The following is a 24,686-nucleotide window of genomic DNA, read 5'->3' on the forward strand; positions in this document are numbered from 1 at the left end:
CTAAAGTCAAGACTTCTGGCACATGGGGAGCCTGCTTCTCATGTAGTTGATAATCATTTTAAATGACTGCCTGTCCACACCACACCAGTTCTTAAATGTATAATGAATATCACCCTTGATGGCTTTAAAATTCAAGTCTTGTATGCATGGATGTCAGACACTTACATAGAACTGAGATACATGATCACTTGGAAGTTAGAGACTTAAAGAATAAAATTTAATCCTGATGCTCTCTAAGAATAAAATTGAAGATCAATTGGTTAAAGGTCAATGCATGTTAATAGACTATTTTAAGGATTATTTTTAACCTCTAAAAATGTTTCTGGCTCTTTGGACATTTAAAAGAGACATTTATTATTCTTATAAGAAAAATTAGGAATGGTTTTATCTAACACTGATGTGTATGACAAAGATCAATAAACATAGTATGGACCATAACATTTGAGGAACTTTAAAGGTTTTAATTTAAATATGCAAGTTGGAAAATATTCTATGAAATAACCTGGAAAACCATGCTTATCCTGTTAAAGTATTAGTCTAATAACAAAAGGCAAATGCTTAAGAAACTGGACCTATTTATGTATGAGCATTAAGTATGTCATTTGTGTGTATTGCTGTCCTATAGATCATGTCTGCTTGTTGATCTGGCCTTTGATAAGCCAGTAGGATAAATTTTATGAAGAAACGAACTATTTCAGAATGGGGGATATTTCTTTAGATGTAACTCATGTATCACTAGAGAACAATCATGTGCTAATTTACTTAATAGTCTATAAACATACACCCATCTATCATTCCCTTTAGGAAGCACGTGGCCATCTCACACGGATTCATTAACTCACACCTCCACTTTCATTGTCACTGAGGTTCTGTCCAATGTGAACGAATGAACTTCTCAACGTTCCTTCCAGAAACAGGCTATGTTTATGGCTTTTACTGAGCCATGTTATACGCACACAGTTCATTTTCCTTTGGTCCAGCAGGTTGAAGTAAACTACACACCCACATACTAAATTCCACCAACTGGATTTTAGATGGCAGCAAAGTGACTCTTTAAAAATAAGTCAGTCATATAATTCTTGTTGTAGATTTTTAAAAATGAGTCCTTATGGTACATGCAAACCACTGGAAGCTATTCAGGACTAACTGCATACACTTACGTTTTCTTTCCCTTAAAACTTCTTCATTCTCCTGCTTTTCAACTTACATTTTCTATAAGGTATCTTCACTCAAAGAGTGAGGTTCCTTTTCGAGAGGCCTACACCACTTCGAGAATCTTTGAGCACATTAAGAACTGAGCACTTCTGCCCGTATACAGAATACTGCCTCCTGTGCAAGGGAATTTCAGGACAACCTGAAATCCAGAAAATGGAACCTCCTTTCTGCAACTGGGACTCCACCTATAATTATCACTATCTCAGCTCATAAACTTGACTGATTATTTATCCCTTTTTTCCTTGTACTTTAAATTTACCTTTGCCTACAGAGCAGGCTCCTCATTTCTGAATCAAATACGACAATCTGCCCCATTGAAAGGTGAAAAGACAAAAAAAAAAAAAGTGCCTTTGTCCCACGAGTCCATCGACGCCGGCCCATCCTCTGCGAGCTGCTCGCACCTGCCCCAGGTCAGGGCCGGCACACACCCTAGCGTTCTCTTCGTGGCCTCCTTCCACACACGCATTCGCGTTTGCCTTGTTTTTCTTTGCTGCACCAACTGCTTCTTTGGCTACTTCCTGCTTCCTGAAACACTGTCCTCTCTTGCTGCTATGAGGTCTTCTACCTGACTCTCCAGTCCATCTCTGGCTTTTTCTTCACAGTCCCTGTCCCTCTCCTTCTCTGCTCAGCCCTCCGATGTTACTTTCCAGAAACATATCCTGTGTCTTCTTCCCCCTCTTTCTAGGCTAGTCTCTGGGTGCCACTGGCCTCAGCACGCAAAGCTATCCCAACAGCATGATGCCTGCAGCTCCATCTAGGACCAATTACATCACAATTCCTGGGGCAGACACAGGCATCTGCATGATCTGAAGAACCGTGCTCCACGTATCCTCTCCAAATGACTCTGTTCCTACTAACAGCCTCAACAGCAGTCTTACACTCATGATCTGTAAATATATCATTTCAGCCCAGAACTGTCCACCAAGTGAAAGATCCATAGAGCTAGTCTCTTTACGAGACATCTCCATAAACACCAAGGTTGAACATGAATGCATTATTTTTCCTTGTAACTCTTTCTCCACCTATATTCCTTACTTGCCACAGCAATTCCATCTAACATGTCACCAAGCCAGAAACTGCAGGGTAGTCCCAGGACCCCCATTTTATCTTCCCTACAGCCAGTCATCCTTAAATTCCCCCCATGTCTGCCTGTGATTACCACCACCAGGCTGTAGTCCAGGCTGGCCTGCGGTTCCCTCGCCCTTTTGCTCACGTCCTTTGCCTTCAGTTACTCCACCCAAATCTCACCTTACTGTTTTCCCCTTCACTTACTTCACTGGCACCCCACAGTTGATAACACAAAGTCCAAATTTGCACGACTGGAACAGGTGGAGCAGCAAACTGCCCCTCTCAGACTGCCCACCGCCATCCTCGCCCTTCCCTCCTTGCCCTCTAGAGAAGCCCCGTGCTAACTAACACAAGCAGGCTGGCCACAGCGAGCCTCCGCACTTGTGCACACACTCTTCGGTATCGAGAATGATTGTCTCCTAGACGGTTTCCAAAACTGAGCGTAGCCCTCTCTTCCTTCTCCCTATTCTAAATACTGTAATAAACTGGGGCCTATTTAGGTTGTTTACTGAAAGGGCAGAGTCCCCAGACCATTTTATAAGTTCCTAAGGCAAGTACCATGTCTGCTTTGTTCAATACGCTCTAGTCTGTACCTAGAAAAGTGGTTGTTTCTTAGTAGTTGTTCAATAAGTGTATGAGTGAAAAAAAAATGGCTAGTATGAAGTATTGCAAAAAGGGTATGAAAGAGTGATTAATAGAAACAGCAGGTTCTATTTGGTTCGCAACTTTAAGTTTTGCTTTTGACACAACTAAGAATAAATGCAATTATGTGCATGATGTTAAAATCAAGTATCAGCAATGTTTCTTAATTTTATAATAACAAAAATGAAAGCAGAATGAATATGCAAAGATTTGTTCCTGAATTAATCCTTTAAATGAAAGAATTAGTTGACTTTATTCTTTTTAATCATTTGACATTTTGAAAGACTATTACTTCAAAATATAAATTATGTGAATTTAAGTAAGGTATATAACCCCCTGTGCTCAGTTTCCTTATCCATAAAGTTAGGACAACAAAAATGCCTATTTCCTACAAGTAAGTGTTTTAATATATGTTAAGTTATCAAAAGTTCCAGATAGACAGACATACTTATAACACATATGTAATATTAACTTGATGTAAGGAGCTATAAATTTGAGCCAGAACTTCTGTATTCAATTTCCTATTCTATCAAAGTTAAGAGAAAGAAAAAATTCCAGAGTTCCATTTTCTCAGGTTTTCCTTTTATTGTCAGAGCTTATTCTTTGTGCTTCTTGTAATGCAATGTGTCTTTGGTAGAAGTTCAACTTCAGGCTTAACAAGGAGAGAGAGAAGACCCTTAACCCAAAAATTACAAAAGGAAAAAAAAAAAGATTTCTAAATAGGAATTTTTGAAATCTGTAAACAGAAAGCCCTTATTTTTTTGAAAGACCTATCAAGTGAACATGTTCCCTCATTTATTAATAAATACTGGGCAGGCATATCTTTTTCACGAAGTTACTCCTTGGTCTGTGTGTGTGTGTGTGTGCGTGTCGTGGGGGGATTGCAGGCTCTGGGCCATTAGGTTCTAACACTTAACAATATTGAAGCTTTCTATCACTAGATGAAACAATCATGTATTGTAGGAAACTGTATTATCCAAGTGGTGTCTACAACGGTAATGGAAATGGAAAATGTCCAAAGAGAAGTAAATCTCTTTCTCAGCACTATTATCCCTCCAGTTGGAAAAAAATGATGAAAAGCAGCATCATACTTTGGAATCTTAACTTGGGCAATGAAGTATGACAATGCCACTTGTGAGCATGAAGAAGGCAACTATCATTCAGACTGATGTTCAGAAAACATGACTGTAGATCTATTTCTGACATTAATATGTATTTTTGCATGTTATATTATTAAGGAAAAATAACAAACATATAGGTTAGGCTAATAATTGTTAACTAAAAGAAAAAAAAAGTAGTTTCCAATAACAGTTGGAATATTTTGTAGTTGATTTAATTGACTTGGAATTCTAAATTAACTATTGTCCTTGTTTCCCAGAATTTGCTTGTTCATAACCCATTAATAATAATTTCTATAATGAGCTTGATTCCAGTTTACAATCTGGATTTGATTCACTGAAAGATATTCATGTACACGGTCTCCAAAACCAGTCTCTGTAATGTCAATACATGCGCTGTCTGCCCAAAGCTATGGAGAAGGCCGGGTTTGGCTTAGAGCTCTTCGGGGCACTGGTTTCCTCCTCTCCCCTTACCTTCTATGATGTAGATGCACTCTCGGTCAGGGGGGTACTTGCTGGGATAGTTGGGAGAGGTGAAGATCCCTCCCTCTGCATGTTTTGTCCAAGTTCCACACTGCACTGACTTCTGTGTTTCTGAGGTGGTTTGCTTTTCTGTGAAAAAAATTGTATAAATTGTATAAGAGCCATCATCCAATTTTCTATAAAACCAGAACTAGAAAGGACATTCTTATAATGGCCATTAGTAAATTAATTTTTAAATGCTGTCTTAGTCAAAATCAATCAGTTATACACACTATAATATGTACAGATATTCTGGAATATAAATATGGGGAAAAGAGGAAAATGCAAATCATTAAAAGTTTTCCATTTTTCTAAAGACACACACCTGCTCCTTTCTTGGTTGCCACAGACAAATGGAGGATGATTAAACTTGCTACAACTGAAAGAGGAAAAAAAAATTATTAAGAGATTATATTAATATACACTGAAATGATTAAATTCTATAACAACATAAAGATAAAATCATATCAAGCAGATGAATTTTATTATTGTCAACTCTTCCAACTTAATGCACAACTTGCAAAAACAGATTCCAAATGTACAAATCAGGAAAACTTATGAATCCTTTCAAGAAGCAATGCAAATTAATGGATGAGACCCAAATCCTTAAGGTAAATGCATGCTACAAGATTCAAGAGGAAATTGTGTAACCTACTAATGTCACACTACAGTAGGATGTTGGGATCCACTTTCTAAGCTGCCCTTCATGCCTGGCCCTGCCAGCATCTCTGAAGAAACAGTGGAAGCAGGTAGCAGGATGAAAAGGAATAGCAAACAATGAAACAGGACTCTGGGACTGCTCCTAGCACTAGCCAATGTTGTTAAACTTCAGAAAATAAATACTTAGGCAAATCCTATGGGGGGGGCTGGGAGAGGGAAACAGGAGAAAAACAGATTAGTGTGGATTGGAGGTATTAAGCAGCAATATAAAAATGTACTGTACTCCCAGGTAACCCCCCGGCTCTCTAAGCTACAAAATCAATCTCTTCTGGTCTTAACTTCGTTATTTAGTACTCTCCAGAAATAATTATTTTGAGAAAGGTGATTTCCATAAGCATTTTATTGAGTCAGTTTTTCAATATCAAGGAGGCCCTGTAGCAACAATAAATCTGGAAAGACTATTCTAACCTGATCTTCTGCTTTACTTTCATAGTCTTGATTTACTCAACAGTTTTATGAAATCTAAAACTAGAAATGTAGTAAGGCAATCTAGGTTTGATAATTTCTGGTTTTGTCTCCCACTTTCTTTCTGTTATTTATTTTGTTGCCCAGTTACCTAAAAGCTCTAAGTGCCATTAAGTATGTAACCATATTTCCGCTTAAAATTAATTTGTGAAAGGGGGGGGGATATAATTCATAATGATTTCCTAAACTAAAGCTTACTACAGGAGCTTATCAATTTATGCATAGAGATTATTCCAAGAAAAGTATGTGGACCTTGATATTAGTGTTTGAGAAATTACATGAATTCTATTAGTTTGTACACCAGCAGGCAACTGCTTTCAGATTACAACATCAGTTGTTACTGTGTTTAAATAGAAGATACCTTAACTTGCCGTGATTTTGCACACTCACACAAAACACACAGGCATACAGCCCTCAATATCACGGTGCAGGTGTGGTGGTGTCTTTACTCTGCTTTTCCTGTGCTGATGGAATCACAATCGTGGAACAAGCACTGTGATTAACGCATCGGGAAAGCCAGTCTTGTACCGGCGTGGCACAGGATTAACACTCTAGCCTTTGCTTTATTAGGTGAAATTTCCACTGTCTATTTTCTCGTATTGCCATTTGCGTGATGCCTTCTGGTGCTATTTCCTCCAATGCGTGCCCCCGTCAACTGCACGCGTTTCTCTGCGCTCGCCACGCAACCTCGCGGTCTGCGGGCCGGGAGAGCAGACACCCGCCGTCCGCCCGGGCGCTGCGCTCAGGTGCACCCTGAGCTCCCCACTGTAGCGGGAATGGGCCCGGCCAGCAACACAGGCTCCCGAGAAAGGAATGGTCTTTCTCCCCCACCAAGGGTCGCCCCGCTCTCTCCCTCGGCACACCTGCGCGCCCACTCGCGCCCACTCTCCGCACGTGCCCAGCCTCTTCCGCACGTGCCCAGCCCCGAACTCCTGGCTCCCCTCGGCCGCGCGAGGTCCCCGCAGGCGGCCACAGGGCTCCCGGGCATCGGGGGGCCACCCGGCGACCCGCGAGCGCGCGCCGCAGTACAGAAAGTTTCCGTGCGCAGGGCTCGCGGGGAATGCGGGGCCCGGCGGGAGCGCCGCGGCCAGGCTTCCCCCGCGCGCCCGGCCACGAGGGAGGGAGGAGGCAGGCAAGGCAGGGCGGCGCGGGCGGCGGGAAAGGGACTCACTGTGAAACAAGCTGCGTCCATGGATCATGTCTGTGCGTTACTCCAGAGGCTCCGGGCTCCACTAATTCCATTTAGAGAAGGGAAGGCGTGCAGTGCGGTGATGGGGGAGAGGAGGGAGCGGGGAGACGTTAAATATGCAATCCAAGAGCAGGATGACGGGGGGCAGAGAGCGAGGAGGGAGCGATCGGAGCCCACACGGCGGCGGGAGCCGAGTCCGCGCGTCCCCCGCCCCTGGCTGCCTGGCGCTCGCGCTCGCCCGCTCGCTCACCGCCGCGCAGCCCGCATCCCCGCCGCGACGCTCGCATCACAGCCGGGCGCCGACCGCCGCCCTGGGCACCGCCGGCCGCGGCACCCTCCTCCTCTGCATCGCCGCGGCGGGCGCGGGGCGAGCCCGGGTCCGGGGCTGGGGCCGGTCCGCACCGACGGCAGCGGCTGGGGCTCTCAGGCCCCCGCTTCATGCGCGGCGCGCAGCAGGTCGGCGCAGCCCGGCGCGCGGGGAGCCCAGCGGCGGCCCTTCTGTCTCCAGCCCTCGGGGAGCTTCCGCTGAGGCATCGAAGCCCGGAGGAAAGGGCCCGTCATCGGCTCGCCGGGTCCGCGCCGCCTCTGCGATCTCGCGGAGAGAGAAGCGGGTGGGTGGGCGTCCGGGCGGCGGGGGCGGGAGGCGGGAGGGCGGGGGCGGCGGAGCTGCCAGGCGGGCGCCTGAGTCACGGCCGTGTGCTGCGCGACCCTCTCGCGAGCTGGGCGCCGGCGCGGAGCGGGGCGGCCGGGCCCGGGGTTGGTGCGCGGGGAGCGGGGCGGCGGCGAGGGCACCGCCGCTGGGTCTGGGGGGCGGGGGTGAGCACCCAGCTGGGATCGTCACTCGGCCCGCCGCGGCCGAGGGCGCCCGGAGCCGGCGCGCGGATCCCGGGCCGGAGCGTCGTGCCGGCCGCGGGGCGAGCAGGGGGCTGGAGCCATCCGGGGGAACCCCTCTGGGGCGCGGCGCTCCGCTTCCCGCGGGTGGGAAGCGGCGGCCGGTCCGGCCCTTATATCCGCCGCTCCGAGGAGGCGGGCCTTCCCTTCCCGGGGGCGAGGGCTCCGCGGGCGCCCGCCTCGGGCTGGGGGACCGGCAGGCGCGCCTGGCGCCCACGCAGCCCCCAAAGTTTATCGGTTTCGCGCCCGGCCTGCTGCGGAGGTCGCCCCGGCAAACACACGGGTTCTCGCAATCCCCGTCACCCGCCCCAGGGTGCTAAGAACCCCCGGGGCGGACCCAGAAACCCCGCGCCCCACCCGGCGTGGGCAGGCGCGCGCGCAGCGCGTTCAACTCAGGAGAGAGAGCGAGAGAGTTGCTGGGGAAACGGCCCCGGAAAAGCCCGGCTCGTAAAATGCGAATAAATGAATCCGAAAGGCTCTCTAGCGGGCGGCACCCGGGCGCCGCAGCAGCGCCCCCTTCCTCCCGGCGCTGCGGATCGGCCGCCCCGCCCGAGGCCCCGGCCGGCTCCGCGCAGCCCGCGCGCCCCGCAGCCTCAGCCGCCTGGCGCCCCGCCGCAGCACCCCCTCCCTCCGCAGCGCGGCCCGGCTCCGGCGGGGGATGGCGAAGGGGAGGAGAGGGGACAGGAGGAGCGGGGGAGGCAGGAAGCCGCGGGACGCGCTGCTCCCCAGACTAGGGTCACCCCAAAAGGCAGAGGAGGTCGGGGTCCGGAGCGCGCCCCCCCCACCGGAGTCCCCCCCCACCGACCTGCGGCCCCGGAGCGGGCCGCCCACGTGGGGGCGGGCGGGGGAGCCGCCGTCCTGCCCTCGCGTCCCCCAGCCAGGCGGCTGCGAGAGGGCGGAGGTCTCCTGCTAGAAACTGGAGGGATATTGAGGTGGCCCCCAAGTCCGGAGGGGACCCCCGAGCCCCAGACGCAGCCTCCAGGACTACGTCCACCGAGCTTTTGGCTCCTTGACTCAGGCAACTCAGGCAGGTGCACGTCGTCGACGGAGGGGTAAAGGGACCAAGCGGACAGGGGTGTGCGCGTGTCTGTTTGCAGCCTTGTATGAAAGGTGGGCAGGTGGGGCAGGAGGGAGTGGAGGCCAGGGGAGAGAGACGGCGCGCCCGGGGGCGCCACCTCCCCCAGCACTTGGCGCCCGCGAGAGGAGCAGAAGCTCCAGAGAGAGCAAAGGGGTGCGCGCACGGAAGGAGAGACGAGGAGCGTGTGGGGACCCGGGGTGCAGCAGCCGCGTACGCACTTGTGAAAGGATCCGGGTTGGGAGGCGGGGAGGAAACATTCAGGAGGTCCTCCTGCGGGGGTCCTGAGACCCACCTGCGGTTCTGTGCCCGGGCGGGGTCGGAGGGGGCCTGGGGGAGGGCATGCAGTGGGGTTGAAGAACAAATGCCCCAGATGCGAGGCAGCAGCCTCCAAAGGGTGGTTTGTAGGCGGCGAGAGAGGTTAGAAGACGGGTGAACAGGTGACCGAGATCGCGGGTCACCCGCAGGGGAGGAAGGGTCCTTGAAAAATGGGCAATAACGCAAGTTGACAGCGGAATGTTGAAATCTTTGAGATTGGATGGTAATTTTTTTGTGTGCATCTAGAGATATGTCTTTACTAAAACGGTAAAATCCTTCAATGAAATGGTGACCATGTTTAAAAATTATGTTAAGGGAATTTGCTGCGTTTCTCAATTGTCATTTAAAGATAGACTAGAAACTTGGCTTTGCTAAATCCATCCACTCAAGTATGTCCAACGTGTTTCCTGCTCTTTGCCCAGGTCGTTTTTCCAGGACACACTTTTTGCTACCTGGCCAAGGAAGCAGACCCCAGAACTTTGCCAGGCAAGTGGCCTTTGTAGGAAATTCAGGAAGGAAGGTCCAGGGCAAGCAAGGGGGAGGATGCGAGCCTTTTGTCCATTCCGTAACCCCTCCACCATAACCTAATGGCCAGTATGCCTATGATTGAAATCAAATTCTCATAAATGGCGGCCTCTTTGACCTTTGGACCCCTGTGTTCTCCTGGGCACTGCTTGAGGCTGAGGGGTTGCTTTTCAGCTCAGGCCTCAGTGATGAGGGAGTGGATGTTCATGTCCTGGACCAGATCCCTGGCAGAGGCACCCTTAGGTACTCTGTACACTCACCAGACCTAACAGATGCTAAGGCCTTTCCATCAATCCCCTGCTCCTCCACAGCTATGGCTGCAGATTTTCCTTGAAGCTTCTATTCATTTTCCTGAACAGACATGCAGAAATACTTTGATCCATTCACCACATCCTGCTTGCTTGGCAAACTGGCTTTTTACTTTCAAGTTCCACACCACCACGTGCTGAGGAATGGTGCCTCCCTGATGGGGACCCACAAGATTTTTCTTTCTGAGAAAAACCAACATACGGGGAAAGTTCAGCTTCTACAAGGGAAGGTTATGCACACATATGGTCCAGTTTCAAGCTGTGATCATTTTGAATGGGAGTGATTATAAACTGATAGTTTTTATAAGTTAAATGTGCTGTCCTAGAGGATGGTGCTGTGCCACAGGTCTTCAAGGTTAGCATTAAAATGGAGGCGGCATTAATGCTTCTTGAACCCTATTGAAGTACCACTGGTTTCCTCTAGGCTTGCACCTCCTAACAATGAATGGTGAGAAAGACTTCCAAAACCCTAGAAAGAGTTGGCGTAGGACAGTTGCTCTTCTGATCCCAAAGCAAGTAGTACTTTCTCTACAGAAAATAATAAAGCTCCTCATCCACTGGGGCTCATTCATTAATTCATCTGCTGTATTGGTGAGTTCTTCAAGGTCGTTTGTTCTATGCTCCAAGGGGTGATGCTACAAAAAAAAATAAATAAAATAGGGTTTCTGACATACTCTATATTATATCACTTTATTTTAAATACATTTGTTTACATAGCTGTGAGATGTAAAGTTCTGTTTTTCCATTTTATTAACTACATGAGTAATAATATTAGATTATTAAAAACATTTACCAACAAATAATTTGCTGCCAAATATTGGAATGTTTTTTCAAGTTACCTGCAGTTTGCAAACATGGCAAGTGACTTTAACCAATACTGATGACGCCATTTCCGATCTACATTCTATAACTGTATCCTGACAAAGTAAACAATCCTCATAAAGTAGAAGACAGTCAATCTTTGAAATCTTACATTTAAACCAGACAGGATATTTTATGAACATGACTAAAGAAATAAAACATGGTTTTCTTAGCTGTCTGAATATACTGTATTGTTAGATCACAAGAATATTAGCCTCTTGTGGGCAAAAATTATCATAGCACTACATTCTTCAACCAATTTTTATCAAAACTTAACAATATGGAGTCATCATCCATGTTTCATATTAAATGACAAGTTATTATATCTGGGAAAATGTGAAGAAATAAAAATAATCCCATGATCCATCAATCTATGCTAACATTTTAGGGAAGCTTTATTTCCCTTCTGAGTAATAGTTAAATGACCCTGGCTTATAAAAATAACTATCAAGGTTTTGGTTAAAGAATCATCAGCCTAATTAATAACTAGTGATCTGTAAGTCAGCATAAAACGAAAAGAACCTTTATAAAGATGTCTCCTGAGACAGAAAGGTTTACAATAGCCGCTTTTGTCCCAAGCGATGTGCGACGACATCTACTCACTGTTATCTTAGGGAAAAACAAGCTTCCATCCCTAGTTGAAAAAGGAAGTTAACTACATTTGGAAAATATAAATTAAACAAAACTAAACCTATGTACTCCAAGTTAAGACATTTATTTAATGAATGTAAATAAAACTTTACTTAATTTCTCAGATAGGTGAATGTAAACCGATATAATTTATTTCCCTTTAACTATATACATGAATAGCGTCACCTAAATGCACTTGCTTTGCCTATTTAGGACAAACATAATATCATTATTATTTATTGGGTGTTACATGGCTTATATTTTGGAAAATAATAAAGGCCAACATTTGCTTGTTGAAAATAACCTTGAATGTTAAGATAAGACAGGACTTATACCTGACTCATGAAATAATTCTGAAGAGAGAAGCAAGCTCTGGTGCATGGAAATAAACTTCGAGTAAAAGTATGGCTGTTTTAAAAGTAAAAACAAAGTCTATTCTTCTTTCTTTTCCCATTCTCTTATATTCAATATGTGTAAAGTAATGTCCTAAATTTTTAAACTCTCTTTTTACAAGACAAGAAAATGAATATGAAGTAGCTCTTTCCCCATTTTATGGCAGATCAGGTTGCAAAATACTACAATTTCAGAAAGGAGTGATACTGCAGCAGAGTTTTTACCAAGCAGCCATGGCTAGGGTAATTTTCAAAATCAAGGAAAAATGTCTACAATGCCATTTAGCACATGTATCATTTTAAATAATAGTCTTCAGGATAGTTTTCTAATTGACATTCACGGTTCATTTTTCAATATATTTCTTTGTGAAATAAAAGGATTTATTATAGTTGTTCCTGGACTATGTACAATATATGACTCCTGTCACAATTGCATTCCCTTCTAAAATGAGGCTTTCTAACGGAGTGAAAAGAAAGAAGAGGTTTGGGAAATGACATAAAGTAGTAATATCCTGAGGGTCACTGAAAGCTGTCTGAACAATCCTCTGAGCAGAGTGGACTTTAGTCAAAGAAACAGGCAGGTAAGTAATGGGAAGAGAATTGTTATATATGCATGAGACACATATTTGAAGATTTTATTAAAAAGATGCTTACTTTTAGGGTTTACTTGAAGACTGTAGGGTGGGAAAGATGCTTTGGTTCCAAGAGACTAGACGTTCTCACCAGGTCAGGGCGTAAGAACTGAGGAATATATGAGTTAAAATCAGAGAGGACTAGGTTAATCATTTTTATTCGTAATTGAAAAGCACAGCAGAGTTCTCATCCAACGGTTATAATGATATATTCTGATATCATTCAGATATCATCACATCAGAATGATGATTCTGAGTGATGTATTTTGTTAAGTCCAATTCTGGATAATCCTTGCTTCATTAAAAATCCTGATTGGACCACAATTAACCAACATTCCCAAATGTTAGCAGCCCTTTTAATCTTAATAAGTAATCGATAATTCATGACAATGTCCACCATCCTCAACAGCTCCAAGACACTGTGTAAGAAATATTCACACCCCTTTACCACTTCATTTACACCAACATAGTTTTACACCTCTGTCAACATTTTTATGATAGGATAGACTTATGACTTGTTAGGGCTCATTTTGCCCTATATGGCCTCTCTATTCATTTGAGTTCACAATCCTTGATCTTATCCCATTTTATAATTTTAAAAATAAGAAAATGACGCCCAAAGAAGTGCAGTGATTTGCACAATGTCACTTTATTTGTAACATAATAACAGATGGAATCTGAGATTTAATTCACTGGGGGAAAAACCCCACAAAACTTGCTACTCAATTTGGATTGTTTCACCTGAGTTCAAAGGAAAGACTTAGTGTTTTCTGCCATTTTTCCACTTACTCACTTCCAGCCAGAGTGTGTGTGCCTCTGGAGCCACTGTTGAACATTATAAGTGTGCATGAGGGTTAGCATAAAAACAAATAAAAATAAAGAATCCAAAGAGCAATTAAATAAAATAGCAAGTGCATTGAAGGAGAAAGGTGTAGACAGCAGAAATTTCTTGGTACATAGAGGTAAAAATGGGACATGGCAGAGGTCATCATCTTGTGAAGACTTACTGGAATAAATGAGTAACTACATTCACACATATACAGACACACGCATGCAACAAGAGGAGAAAGCAGGTGGAGACACGTTACATATATCCAAGCTAAACAGCATTTGACCCACTAGAAGAAAGGGCAATTCATTAATAAGATTTTCACTTGTTTAAATGTGATGTGTAAATGTTAAGAACATTGGAGTCAAGAACACTATGCTAGAATGCCAGGTCTGTCAATTAGTAAATACATCAAAATTACTTAAACTTGATTAGCCCATATGCTCTCATCTTCAAAACAGGAATACTAATCCATAGTGGTATTAAACAAAGATTGACATACAAAGCACTGAGCACAATGATGGGCATCTATAAATGAATGTTGCTCTTTTTGATTAATACAATGATCAGAACTATTTAATTTTGTATCTTGCAGCTGGAAGCAATTCAATAAAAATCTAGGTACTTGGATAATATCTATATCTATACAGATACCTATCCATTTACCTGCACCTGAACCTGTTTCTGTACCTGTATCTATCTGTACCAATAGCTATAGTATAGCTTTATAATCAAACCATATGTTTTTATGGTTAATATAGCAATGTTGATAGATATATAAGCTGGAAAAGGGTGGCATATATCACAACCAATCTCATTAACTTATACAAATAATGTGAGAAGCTCTTCAGGAAATAGAAGATTGTTGTGTCCTGGGTTGAAAGACTGGGGCTTCCCACATAGAGAAATCTAAGGGCTGTGAGTAGGGACTTTCTGAAGGAGAGCTCTATAATAACGCATAGCTCTCCCTTTTATTGCTCTGGATGCTTCTGTTAGTACACTTTGATTAAAATATTTGTGGGTTTCCTATATATCTTATTGGGGTCTCTGTCCAATAAAAATTACATTCATAAACCTTTTTGATAGAGCTCCCTCTCTGCCTTGGGCTAAAAGTTAGGTGCCCTGTAACAATGCCTCCAGGCCATTAGTTGCCCTGTTGTCTAGTTGAGAAGATCTTCCAGGTTACACATAAGATTCTTGCAGCCTATTCTCCCAGACAAGTTTTAAAATCAAGATTCTTAAAGCTGCAACTTTGATTTTAACTTACCCTGAGTGCCGTTTCACTGGCCATTCCCCAGACGTGAGGTTGAAGCCATTTCTTAACTGAGCATATTTTGCCATTGGAAAGATTGGGAATGAGAAAACATTTCATTTTTTCAAACTTAGCAAGTTTTGGCCCCTTTATGTTTCCTCTAAATTCTGCTTGAAAGATGAACAGCCCTATCTGTACCTGTTCTTGCTCTAATTGCACCTCATGCACAGATAGAAACTGCATGCTGCCAGCAGTGAAGGTGTATCCCTCAACTGGCACATAATCACTTCTGTCATGTTCTGTTGATCAAAACAATCATAGGGCCCATTCAGGTTCCAGGAGGTAAATATGTTCCCTCTTGACAGAAGAATGACACGGGGTCCCATTGCAGAAGAAGATGTGGGGTTGGAGATTGTGGAGTCCATCTGTGAAAAATGCAATGTGCCATGCCCACCCCATTGCTACCCCAGAGCGGAAAGCAGCAGGGTAAGCGGGAGGCAGTATAGCGGAGGCCAGGGCTGTGGCTATTGTGAAATGAAAGCTAGTGAAATACTCAGTATCACCAGCCATGCCTCAGTTACTTCCATATCCAATCCGTCCTGGGCTCGGCAATTATATCAGAGGTTGGGTGCCCTGAACAAAAGTACACTTCGGGATGGGTATTATGGGGTCGGGTGTAGTATGGGGAATGGCTGCATCAAGAGGAAAACATTTGTTTTTCTATCATAGGCACAATACAAACTCCCATCTCCTAAATTCAGGTGGAGGAGAGCAAGCTACGACTTGGTGGTTTGCTTTTTCTTCATATAAATGTCATACCAAGGCAGCTGCTAGTCTCCAGGGAACAGGGGATGGTGTAATAGCTGGGCAAACACTCTGGAAAGAAGACCCCCCGTAATATCTGCATAAGCATGAGAAAAAGTACTCATTGTAAGGGAAAGTTACTGAAAACTTTTGTCATACAGATGTGGTAGATTGTTCTCACACATGACTACAATTTCTTCTACCTCTGCGTACTCTTTTACAATATGACATTGATGCTTTCCCTATGAAGACATTGGGATCTACTTTCCCACCACCTGAATCTGGTGACTTGCTTTGGCCAATGAGACATTAGCAAACATGATGCAAGCAGAGACCTGGCAAGTCCTTAAAACTGGGGCTCGACTTCTTGTTGAGGAGGAGGCTTCCATCATCATCGGAGAAACCTGACAGCCGCTCGGAGGATGATTCCACCTGGAGCACCGATTAGCCATCCCAGGGGACACTGCTAGAAACAACACCCCCACGCGAGCCACCTGTCATCACCATCTGTAAGGCATCTACGTGGGGTGAACTTAGACCATGCAGAACTAGTTGAGCCACCAAATAACTATCGTCAAATGAATGACCTCAGGGAAGAGCAGCGGAAAAACCACCCAACAACCCAGGGCAAATTGCTGACCCTCAAAATCATGTGCAAATAAATTGATTACTGCTTTTTGGGTTGGTTTATTTTATAGCAATAAATAACTAACACAGAGGGAGAATACATTAGAAATATGGGTTATAACAATGTTCATTGTTGATGTTTAAAAAAATGATGAGTGGATTTTAATGATGAAAGTTGAAGTACTTTGCCAGGAGGCATAAGGAAAACAATTCATAGATATGGAGCATAAATGTAGGTTATGCACATGTCTCAGACTAAAAGAAAGGTAAAGTAATAACTAGAAATGGAAAGAAATATTTCAAGTTAGTAATAATATAATTAAGGAATGTTATAGGACCTCAAACCAAAAACACTTATTGAACAGCGTATTTTAGAGAAAAAAATACACAACTAGAATCATAATAACGTTTAATAATCAAATGCAAGAGAAAAATCTAAAAGATCATAAATGAAAGGAAAGGAAAATAGCAAACAGATGAGCAGAAACAAACAAGGGCCACTTCAGAAAAGAAGAATTATATTGACAACAATCAGGAAAAGTAACACTGGGTACAAAAAAGTCAAGAAAGCTTATTGTGAGTGTTAAAGAAAAACACTCCGAAACTAAAATGCAAACGCATGTAAACTATTATTTAAGAGTGAAAAGAAGGATATTTTTGGCATACCTAATTTTAAAGAAAGCTTAGATGATATATTATATCAAGAAGAATACTGACTTAAGGAGGATATATTGCAAAATGGAAGTAAAATTAAGTAAAATCTTAGGAAAATGTATTGTTTCCTAAGGGAGCAGATGATATATATTGTGTTTGGGGGAGGATGGTGAAAGGATACACAAACATAAAAATATAAATGAGGGAACCACTATATAAATAAAGCAACATAAAATGTTTGTCAGCTAAGGAATATTCAACCCACTGATCGACAAGTCGTCTGTAAAGGATATATTCCACATAGTTTGCAGACAGTGAGAATGAATGACTGGCAAAAGTTATCCCAGCCAAATATGCATATTGAGATGATAAATTTGATAGTAAGCGAAACAGAATCAAAGTAAAATAAGCATCATGAGACAAAAATGCTGTTATGTACGTATGGAATATGGGGTGTAAAGGAGCTGTATGGTCTCCACAGTGGCATCTTGGGTGATTCCTTGCAAACCATTATTTTCTCAAGGCTTCAAGAAGCCCTTCTGGTCATTTATGGGTAATGCTTGCTTAAGGTGTCCTTGTGAAATCATTAAGTTCTGAGTCACTTTAAAGTTCCCCAGTATCAAAATTGTCTTATTGTTATTCATGTTTTGTCCCCAGCTTGGCACCAGCTCATTAATTCCCAGGTCCTGCTGAAATAGTTCTGCTTTTCTCAAAAAACCAACAGGATTTCCCCAGTTGGTATATGATGATCCTTAAACCTAGTCATTGGTCTAGACTCAACAAGGGGAGGAGAGGAAGTAAGTCTCAAAGCATAAGTGATTAGGTTATCTTCCATTTAGAAAATAACTTTTCCTGGATTTGAGCAAGTATTAGAGCTTGAGGATTAGATGGAGTTCAGAAATAAGAAAACAGAGCGGGTCACATTTTTGCACACTATGTGCCTAGTCTGTTAGATTGGCACCCGTTTCTCCTATTTGCTTCACAAAACACATTTATTCCTGAATTTGGATGAGGCATTCCTTATGACATTCATGTAGCTATCGTGGAGATTCCACCTGAAACCTTATACTCAATATGAAAATTTTTCTCATCTCTAAAAATGGGAAAAGAGATTAGTAATAGATGCTATAGCTAAAGAAGCCTACAACATATATTAGGAATAATTCCAGAAGACTCAGAGGCATAATCAAATTAATGCCAAATACATTGTTTGTGCATTCTTGTGGTCATGACAATCATCTTGATGAGTAGACATTTATCTTTTTGCTGCTGCTTTTGGAGTTTCTCCCAAATTATTTTTCAAGTGACAAAAGTCCTCCAGGGAAGAACAAAGCTCTTATGTAAAGCCTCTTCTCTTTGAGCTTTTGTTTTCCTTCTCAAGAAGGTTCTTGACTAAACAGAGAGTAGATCTGCAAAGAATTAAGAGAGGATCAGATTGATTCATGAAGTCGATATGCTCTGCTTATTTAGTGACATTTCATACTTGGCCACAGGATATGTTTTGCACAACCAAGGTCAGCCTAGTAAGTGGTAATACTTATAGTGCAGATTACTTTTAAAAAGAACACAATAGCTACAACTTTGATCCCCCCAAACAGGAAAAAAAAACAATCAAACATAAAAGTAGATTAGGTAGATAAGAAAATAAATATTCATATGTTGGAATTTAATACCTTATTTCTGTCTATCTAGGATTTATTTTCAAGGATCATTGTATCCATCTTTGTGAAATGAATATTTGCCTTGCCTTAGAAAATCTATATATTATTTTAAAGATGAAACACATGGTTTTTGTTACCCTCAGGAATAATAATTTTTTTTATAATTTATTCTTAGTGTATACCTTTGACTCATATTCTTTTATTTCAGGCACACAACTCAGGAATCATAACTACATACATATGGATAGAGTGCTTGAAAAAAAAAATCTGCTCTTCTGGTAAACCAATTGTAAATTAAAGCCCATCACTGCAAGCAGAATATGGAGACAAGAAATGAAAGATGAAACTTAGTTTTAGTTTTTAAGGGGATTATTAAAATCTAACAAGTCTACACTTTGCTTAAACAATGTAAAATATGAAAATATATTGCCCCACTCCTGCCTCCAGGGTTGCAGAGTGATATAGGAGCAGCCAACTAATGCATTACAGTCTGAGGCCAAAGTGACTGGTCATGGATGAATTTGTGACCAAATCAAATGAGATGTAATGGCACTATTTCTGTCAAATACTCAGAGTCTCTGGGTCCAGGTATCTGTATATAATAGGAGTCAGCCAAATGGATGCTTGCCTTGGTGCTTATCAATGAGGCTAAATGGTCTGTTGACTATCATTGAACCTACTGGACTGCTCAGTGACGATCGTTTTATACTAATATACTGTATGTCTGTATTATATAGGGTAACACAGATGTGCTGCGGAAGATGCATGCGTGCTTTCAGTGTAGGACAGCTGCCATAGAGGACAGTGTGATCCTGGGGATGACAAGGAGCCTCAGAAAAAGTCAATAGAGTGTAAAGCAGAACAGAAACAAATTATTCCAAATCATTTGTGCTCCTTCATTAAATTGTGCCTAAAGTACTATTCCTGTTTTTTTTCAGTTTTATAAGTCAATAAGTGCAGTTTTGCAAAAGTCAGTTTGCATTGATTTATTGTCATGTGCACAGGAAAGGAGTCCAAATTGATAGAACATGATTTAAAGTAATTCTTTCTGACACAGTCTTGCTCCAGTCAGGTTGGACAGTAGGTGCAGGAGTACAGAGCCCAAACTCTCCAGGTTTTGTCTCATCAGGAGTAGAAGCTGAAAATGGAAAATGCACCTCTTCAGCTGATTGTAGGATTGTGTAGCATGTCCACCCAAAACAAACCCAGTTTTTCTGGGTTTGAATTGATTGGAATTTTTTTTTAACAATGGTAAAAAACATTTAACATGAAATCTACCCTCTTAAAATGTTTTTTAAGAGTACATTATTATTATTTATATGCGCCTTGGCATGGAGCGAATCTCTAGAACTTTTTCATCTTGTATGATGGAAACTCTACACTAACTGAACATTTCCCTTCCTTCCCCCAGGCCTGGGAACCACACTTCTACTGTACGTCTATGAGGTCACATACTTCAGATATCAATGGAATTAGGCAGTATGTGTGCCTCTCTGACTGATTTATTTCACTTATCACAAAGTGCTGAAGGTTCGTCTATGTTGTCACATTTGGCAAGATTTACTTTTTTTTAAGGCTTCCTAATATTCCATTGCGTGTACAAACCACACTTTCTTTATCCGCTCTTCCACTGATGGACACTTAGCTATTGGGAATAATGCTGCGATGAAGAAGGGGGTGAGAATTCCTCTTCAAGTTCCTAATTTCAGTTCTTTTGCATAAATACCCAGAAGTTGGGTAGTCAGATCATAATATTTTTCAATTTTTAATTTTTCAAGGAACCTCTGTACTGTTTTCCATACAGACTGTACCATTTTACATTTCCCCAATAGTGTATAAGGGCTCCATTCTCCACATCCTATTGATGTTGAGCATTTTTCATGTATCTGTTGGCCATTTATGTATATCTTCTTTGGAGAAATCTCTCTTCAAGTCCTTTGCCCATTTTTTAATTGGCTTTCTTATTGTTTTTGTTTTTTTTGCTACTTAGTTGTAAGAGTTCCTTACATATTTTGGATATTAACCCCTTATCAGATATATGGTTTGCAAATATTTTCTCCCATCCCATTGGGTTGCCTTTTCTCTCCATTGATTGTTTCCTTTGCTGCACCAAGCTTTTTAGTTTGATGTCATCCCCTTGCCTATTGTTGCTTATGTTGCCTGTGCTCTTTAGTCATACGGGAGCAGTTAAATGTGGCACTTATGAAAATAGTATATGTTTTTCTTCAGTAGTATGTATTTATTTGTTATTTGCATTTAACAATTATTTAGTAATTATTAGGAGCCATGCATTTTCCTAAGCAATTTAAATATGCTAAATCATAAAAATGATAACCATTTGAGGTCTGGGCGTATCCCTTTTTTCCAGATAGAAAACCTTGGGCACTTGTGAGACTGAATGATGTACCAGCGAGCGGATTCACAGGCAGTTTTGCTGCAGAATTCATATATTTAAACATTGGATCATGTTGCCTCTCCAAACTGCATTAATGTGTGTGTGAACTAATGGTTAAATGAATGAACAGAGTATTGACATGTTAATAAGATGTAAGACTTAGAGATGATATTTATCTCTTAAAATAATCAATTACTAGAAGTGCCACTTAGAAATATTTTCAGAGTAAGACATGATGTTGGGAAATTAAATTAACCAAAATATTCCTTAGATAAATAAGGAGCACTTCTATTATTTGCTTATTTTAAGAGAGAAAACATCATCTTTGTTCTTGGTTATTGATATATAGTTACTTTGTTTATAGGAAAACCCAATATTGAGTAATAGAACTTATGTAATCCTTTTTTTTTAATGATTTCAGCCTAGGGGCAGACTCACAGCAAACATACGCATTCTCATGTAAGTCTTTACGAAGACATGTTTCCTGAGGAGATACAAAGAGATGGTTCTATAGTCATTTTGACCAAGAGGGGACAAATTTGAGGCTCAAATCAATACACTGAAGATAGCGGTATGGGAAGATTGAAAGAAACTGGTTGGTGAAGTCTTTTGACTGTTGAAGTCACTTCCACAGATTTCAGTAAATGAATAATCTGTGCTATTATTGTTCAAGCCAAGTTTTACTTTTCAATAAAATAACACAGTGATGATTTCTCCAACACACACTAAAATTTAGATTCTGATTATACAGCTTTAAAAACTGTTTAGATTTGTCTGTATTGAAATTCAACATTTATACTAAACAAAATGAATATCGGTGCCTACACATGACACAGGAAAAAAAAGACTAGATATTGGGAAAAAAGATATATATATATAATTTGCAGCTAGCAATGCCAGAAGTCATATATTCTTCATCCTAAATCAGTTTCAAGAATTATCTAATAGCAAATAAGTTGTTATGAATAAAGTCATTGCCACAAGTTGTGGTTCAGAGTCATTCTGGGAGAGCAACCAGGTGCTGCAGAAACAGAGCAGGTGGATGAGGAGGAGGAAGAACCCACCAGTCAAGCCTAAAACTGACTTGTGGTCTCAAAACATGTTCCTGAGAAGCATGGGTGGGATAACAGAAGCGGCCAGACACTCCCTTCCCTCTCTCCCTTCTCTTACATTCACTCACAAATACTGTATGCTGCTTTTGGTCACATGATGCGTTCCTATTTTCTCATTCAGAGTTTTACTGGTTTTGTTCCCTTAAAGTGTATTATACAAGAAAAATGGAAAGAAGCAGATAAACTGATTTTGATCTATTTTGTTTTCTTTCTCTGTCAGTGTTTCCTAAAGACAGTTTCCAATATTTGGTGAGAAGGTAAGACAGATGAGTATTTCATTTCATAGATGACAGGAAAGCCATGCATGGACTTGGACTGCATAGCTAATGCCTCAAACCCCTATTAATCCATTCCATCTGCTATGCTCAGTTGAGACCCATTATATCCAAACGGACTGTGCAAACTTTGAACCAGTGACACTACCAACCTATGGCAAGAACTTGGTGAAATGCAACAAGGAAAGGGCTACTTTGTTTCCAAATTATTTCTTGGCCATATTTCCTTCAGAAAAAGCAAACCTAAGGAAAAAAACATAATATAGAATTGGATAATTCTTAACTTGAAAAACTCTGTGGTTCTAGAGTTGACACTGGCCCAACAGAAACGCCCTGAGCTTATCTTTAAAACAGAAAGTTAATTTTGCCCAAATAATACATGAACATGGATAAAAATAGAACAATCCTGAAAGAGTTTGAATGAAAAACAACCACTTCATCTTCTTTTCCTCTTTGCCTCTTTTGCTCCAGGGCCATAGATCTTTCATCCCTTAGCTGTTATCTGGGTGGTAACACCCATATTTCTGAAGTTGCTTAGCCTGCTGTATCTTCAGTTCTCAGTGAGACACCGCCTGTTTACTTCTTGTTATGAGAGCTGAGGGTTTAGCTGTCTGTCACTGCACACTACCTTCCCTGCTTCAACCTTTGGTGAGATTTGCAGAATATTTACTCAAATAAAAAAATGAGTTTTTTGCTTGAACAATATGATCTTGTAAATAGGATTCACTGCAAAGTCAGATAGTGTACCATGATTATATTTCTTTCACTTAGTTCATTTTTCACTGGATTTTCTGACCTTTTTTTCTTGTAATGCCCCCTCTGTAATGATTTTTTTTTTTTAAGTCTAATCTACTGTGTTCTAGGAGCTGCTGTGTAACAAAGAACCACTAGGGGGCTTAAACAGAAGAAATTCCCTGGCCCATAGTCCGGAGGCTGTAAATCTGAGATCAAGGTCTCAGTGGGTTGGCTCTTTCCAAGGCTGAGGGACGATCTGTCCCATGCCTCCCCTGGCTTCTGGGGGCCTGCTGGCTTCTCTGGGGTTCCTCAGCTTGAGATGCACCAGCTCCATCTCTGCATCTTCACATGACCTTCATTCTGTGTGTGTGTCTGTATCCAAATCTTCTTGCATTGTAAGGATGCCAGTAACATTAGATTAAACAGACCCCGCCCCCACACTCCAGTGGGACCTCATATTCACTAATTACATATGCAGTGACCTCACTTCCAAATAAGGTCATATTCAAGGCACTAGAGGTTAGAATTTCAACATATCAATTTTGGGAGGACCCAAGTCAACCCATGACACTGAGGAAAGGGTGGTATCAAAATATTTGGACATAGGGTCCAAGTGGACATCAGCATCTGAGAACCCCAGGCATAACCACAGCCCCACTAGATGCGAGGGTCCTGCAGAACCTGAGAAACTGTCCCTCCACCTTCAGCCAAGGGCGTGAATCTAAACTACACTGTGCTAGGGGAATAGGGGTGACACAAATCAAAGCCACCTTTAAGAATCTAAATGAGGGGTATGTAAACTAGAGCCTGTGGGCCAAATCCACACTGTGACCTGTTATTGTATGGCCCATAAGCTAAGAACGTTTTTTTGTATTTTTAATGGATCTTAAAAATAAGCAAAGAAGATCACAGAGATTATATGGGCTGGCAAAGCCTAACGTATTTGCTAACTGATCCTTTGCAGGAAAACTCTGCCACCCTGATCTAAATGGTTCAGAGCCCCAGTACATTGCTGTTTAGTGACCACAGGCCATCTGGCCCCTGGAGAAGAAGGATGGGTTCTGCAGAAATAACCCCAGTGGCTAAACCAGATACACATGGCCTCAGTTACATGCCATATGACCACTGATTTATCGGCTCTAGTGTTTTTTCTCCCATAAAGGGAGATATAGTCAGGGGATAACATCCAGATCTCAGCTGCTTCAGGCTTTACCTCTGTACCTGGCTCACTGCCTCACCTGGGAAGCCCACATCCAATGAAAACAAAGCCAGGTGGTTCAGGCCCAGCCACTGAGCCCAGTGGCTGCCCGGTGGGGTTGGCTGAGGCTTGCTTGGATCTGCCTTGCGATTGCTCTTCCTTCTAATCAATCCTGCTTATTGTTTCCTCTGTGGTACCCACAGTTTTTGATGTCCAATAAATAGCACTCATTCCACACAACATCTCAGCCTCTGCTTCCAGAAAAAGGCCACTTAGGATACATCAGAAAGCTTAACAGAAAGGCTTATAATGCATTAATTCAATTGAAGAATTGCAGAAATAAATGAAACCCAGGCCCACAAATGTCTTGCCCACTAAAGGCCAAGTGGTGAACACTCCTCCAGGCTGCAGAAGTCTGTCACATTGCCCGTCTTCCCTGTGTCCCAGGTCAAGCCGTGAGCTTCCCTGAGCTGTTTCTCCTTTCCTACAAAGTGTCCTAATTCACCAGCTTGCCTGTGGTAACATCAAGCACTGATGTGAAGCCTCCAAATCCAAAATAGATGGTTCTATTCT

At 42.4% G+C, this 24,686-nt stretch overlaps 1 protein-coding gene across 3 annotated transcripts in view; it reads right to left on the reverse strand.

Annotated features, from left to right (window-relative positions):
- The window catches only part of NETO1 (neuropilin and tolloid like 1), a 95,491-nt gene extending 88,289 nt beyond the window's left edge, over positions 1-7,202 (reverse strand). For all 3 annotated transcript variants that reach the window (XM_036884288.2, XM_036884287.2, XM_036884289.2), the window contains exons 1-3: positions 6,922-7,202; positions 4,891-4,944; positions 4,518-4,655 (exon numbers count right to left, since the gene is read on the reverse strand). In XM_036884288.2, the coding sequence (XP_036740183.2) occupies positions 4,518-4,655; positions 4,891-4,944; positions 6,922-6,949 (220 nt within the window). In that variant the 5' untranslated portion in view covers positions 6,950-7,202. The remainder of the gene's footprint in view (positions 1-4,517; positions 4,656-4,890; positions 4,945-6,921) is intronic.
- Between the last annotated feature and the right edge of the window lie 17,484 nt (positions 7,203-24,686).

The sequence above is a fragment of the Manis pentadactyla genome, chromosome 6, assembly GCF_030020395.1.
Source record: "Manis pentadactyla isolate mManPen7 chromosome 6, mManPen7.hap1, whole genome shotgun sequence".
Classification (NCBI taxonomy): Eukaryota; Metazoa; Chordata; class Mammalia; order Pholidota; family Manidae; genus Manis; species Manis pentadactyla.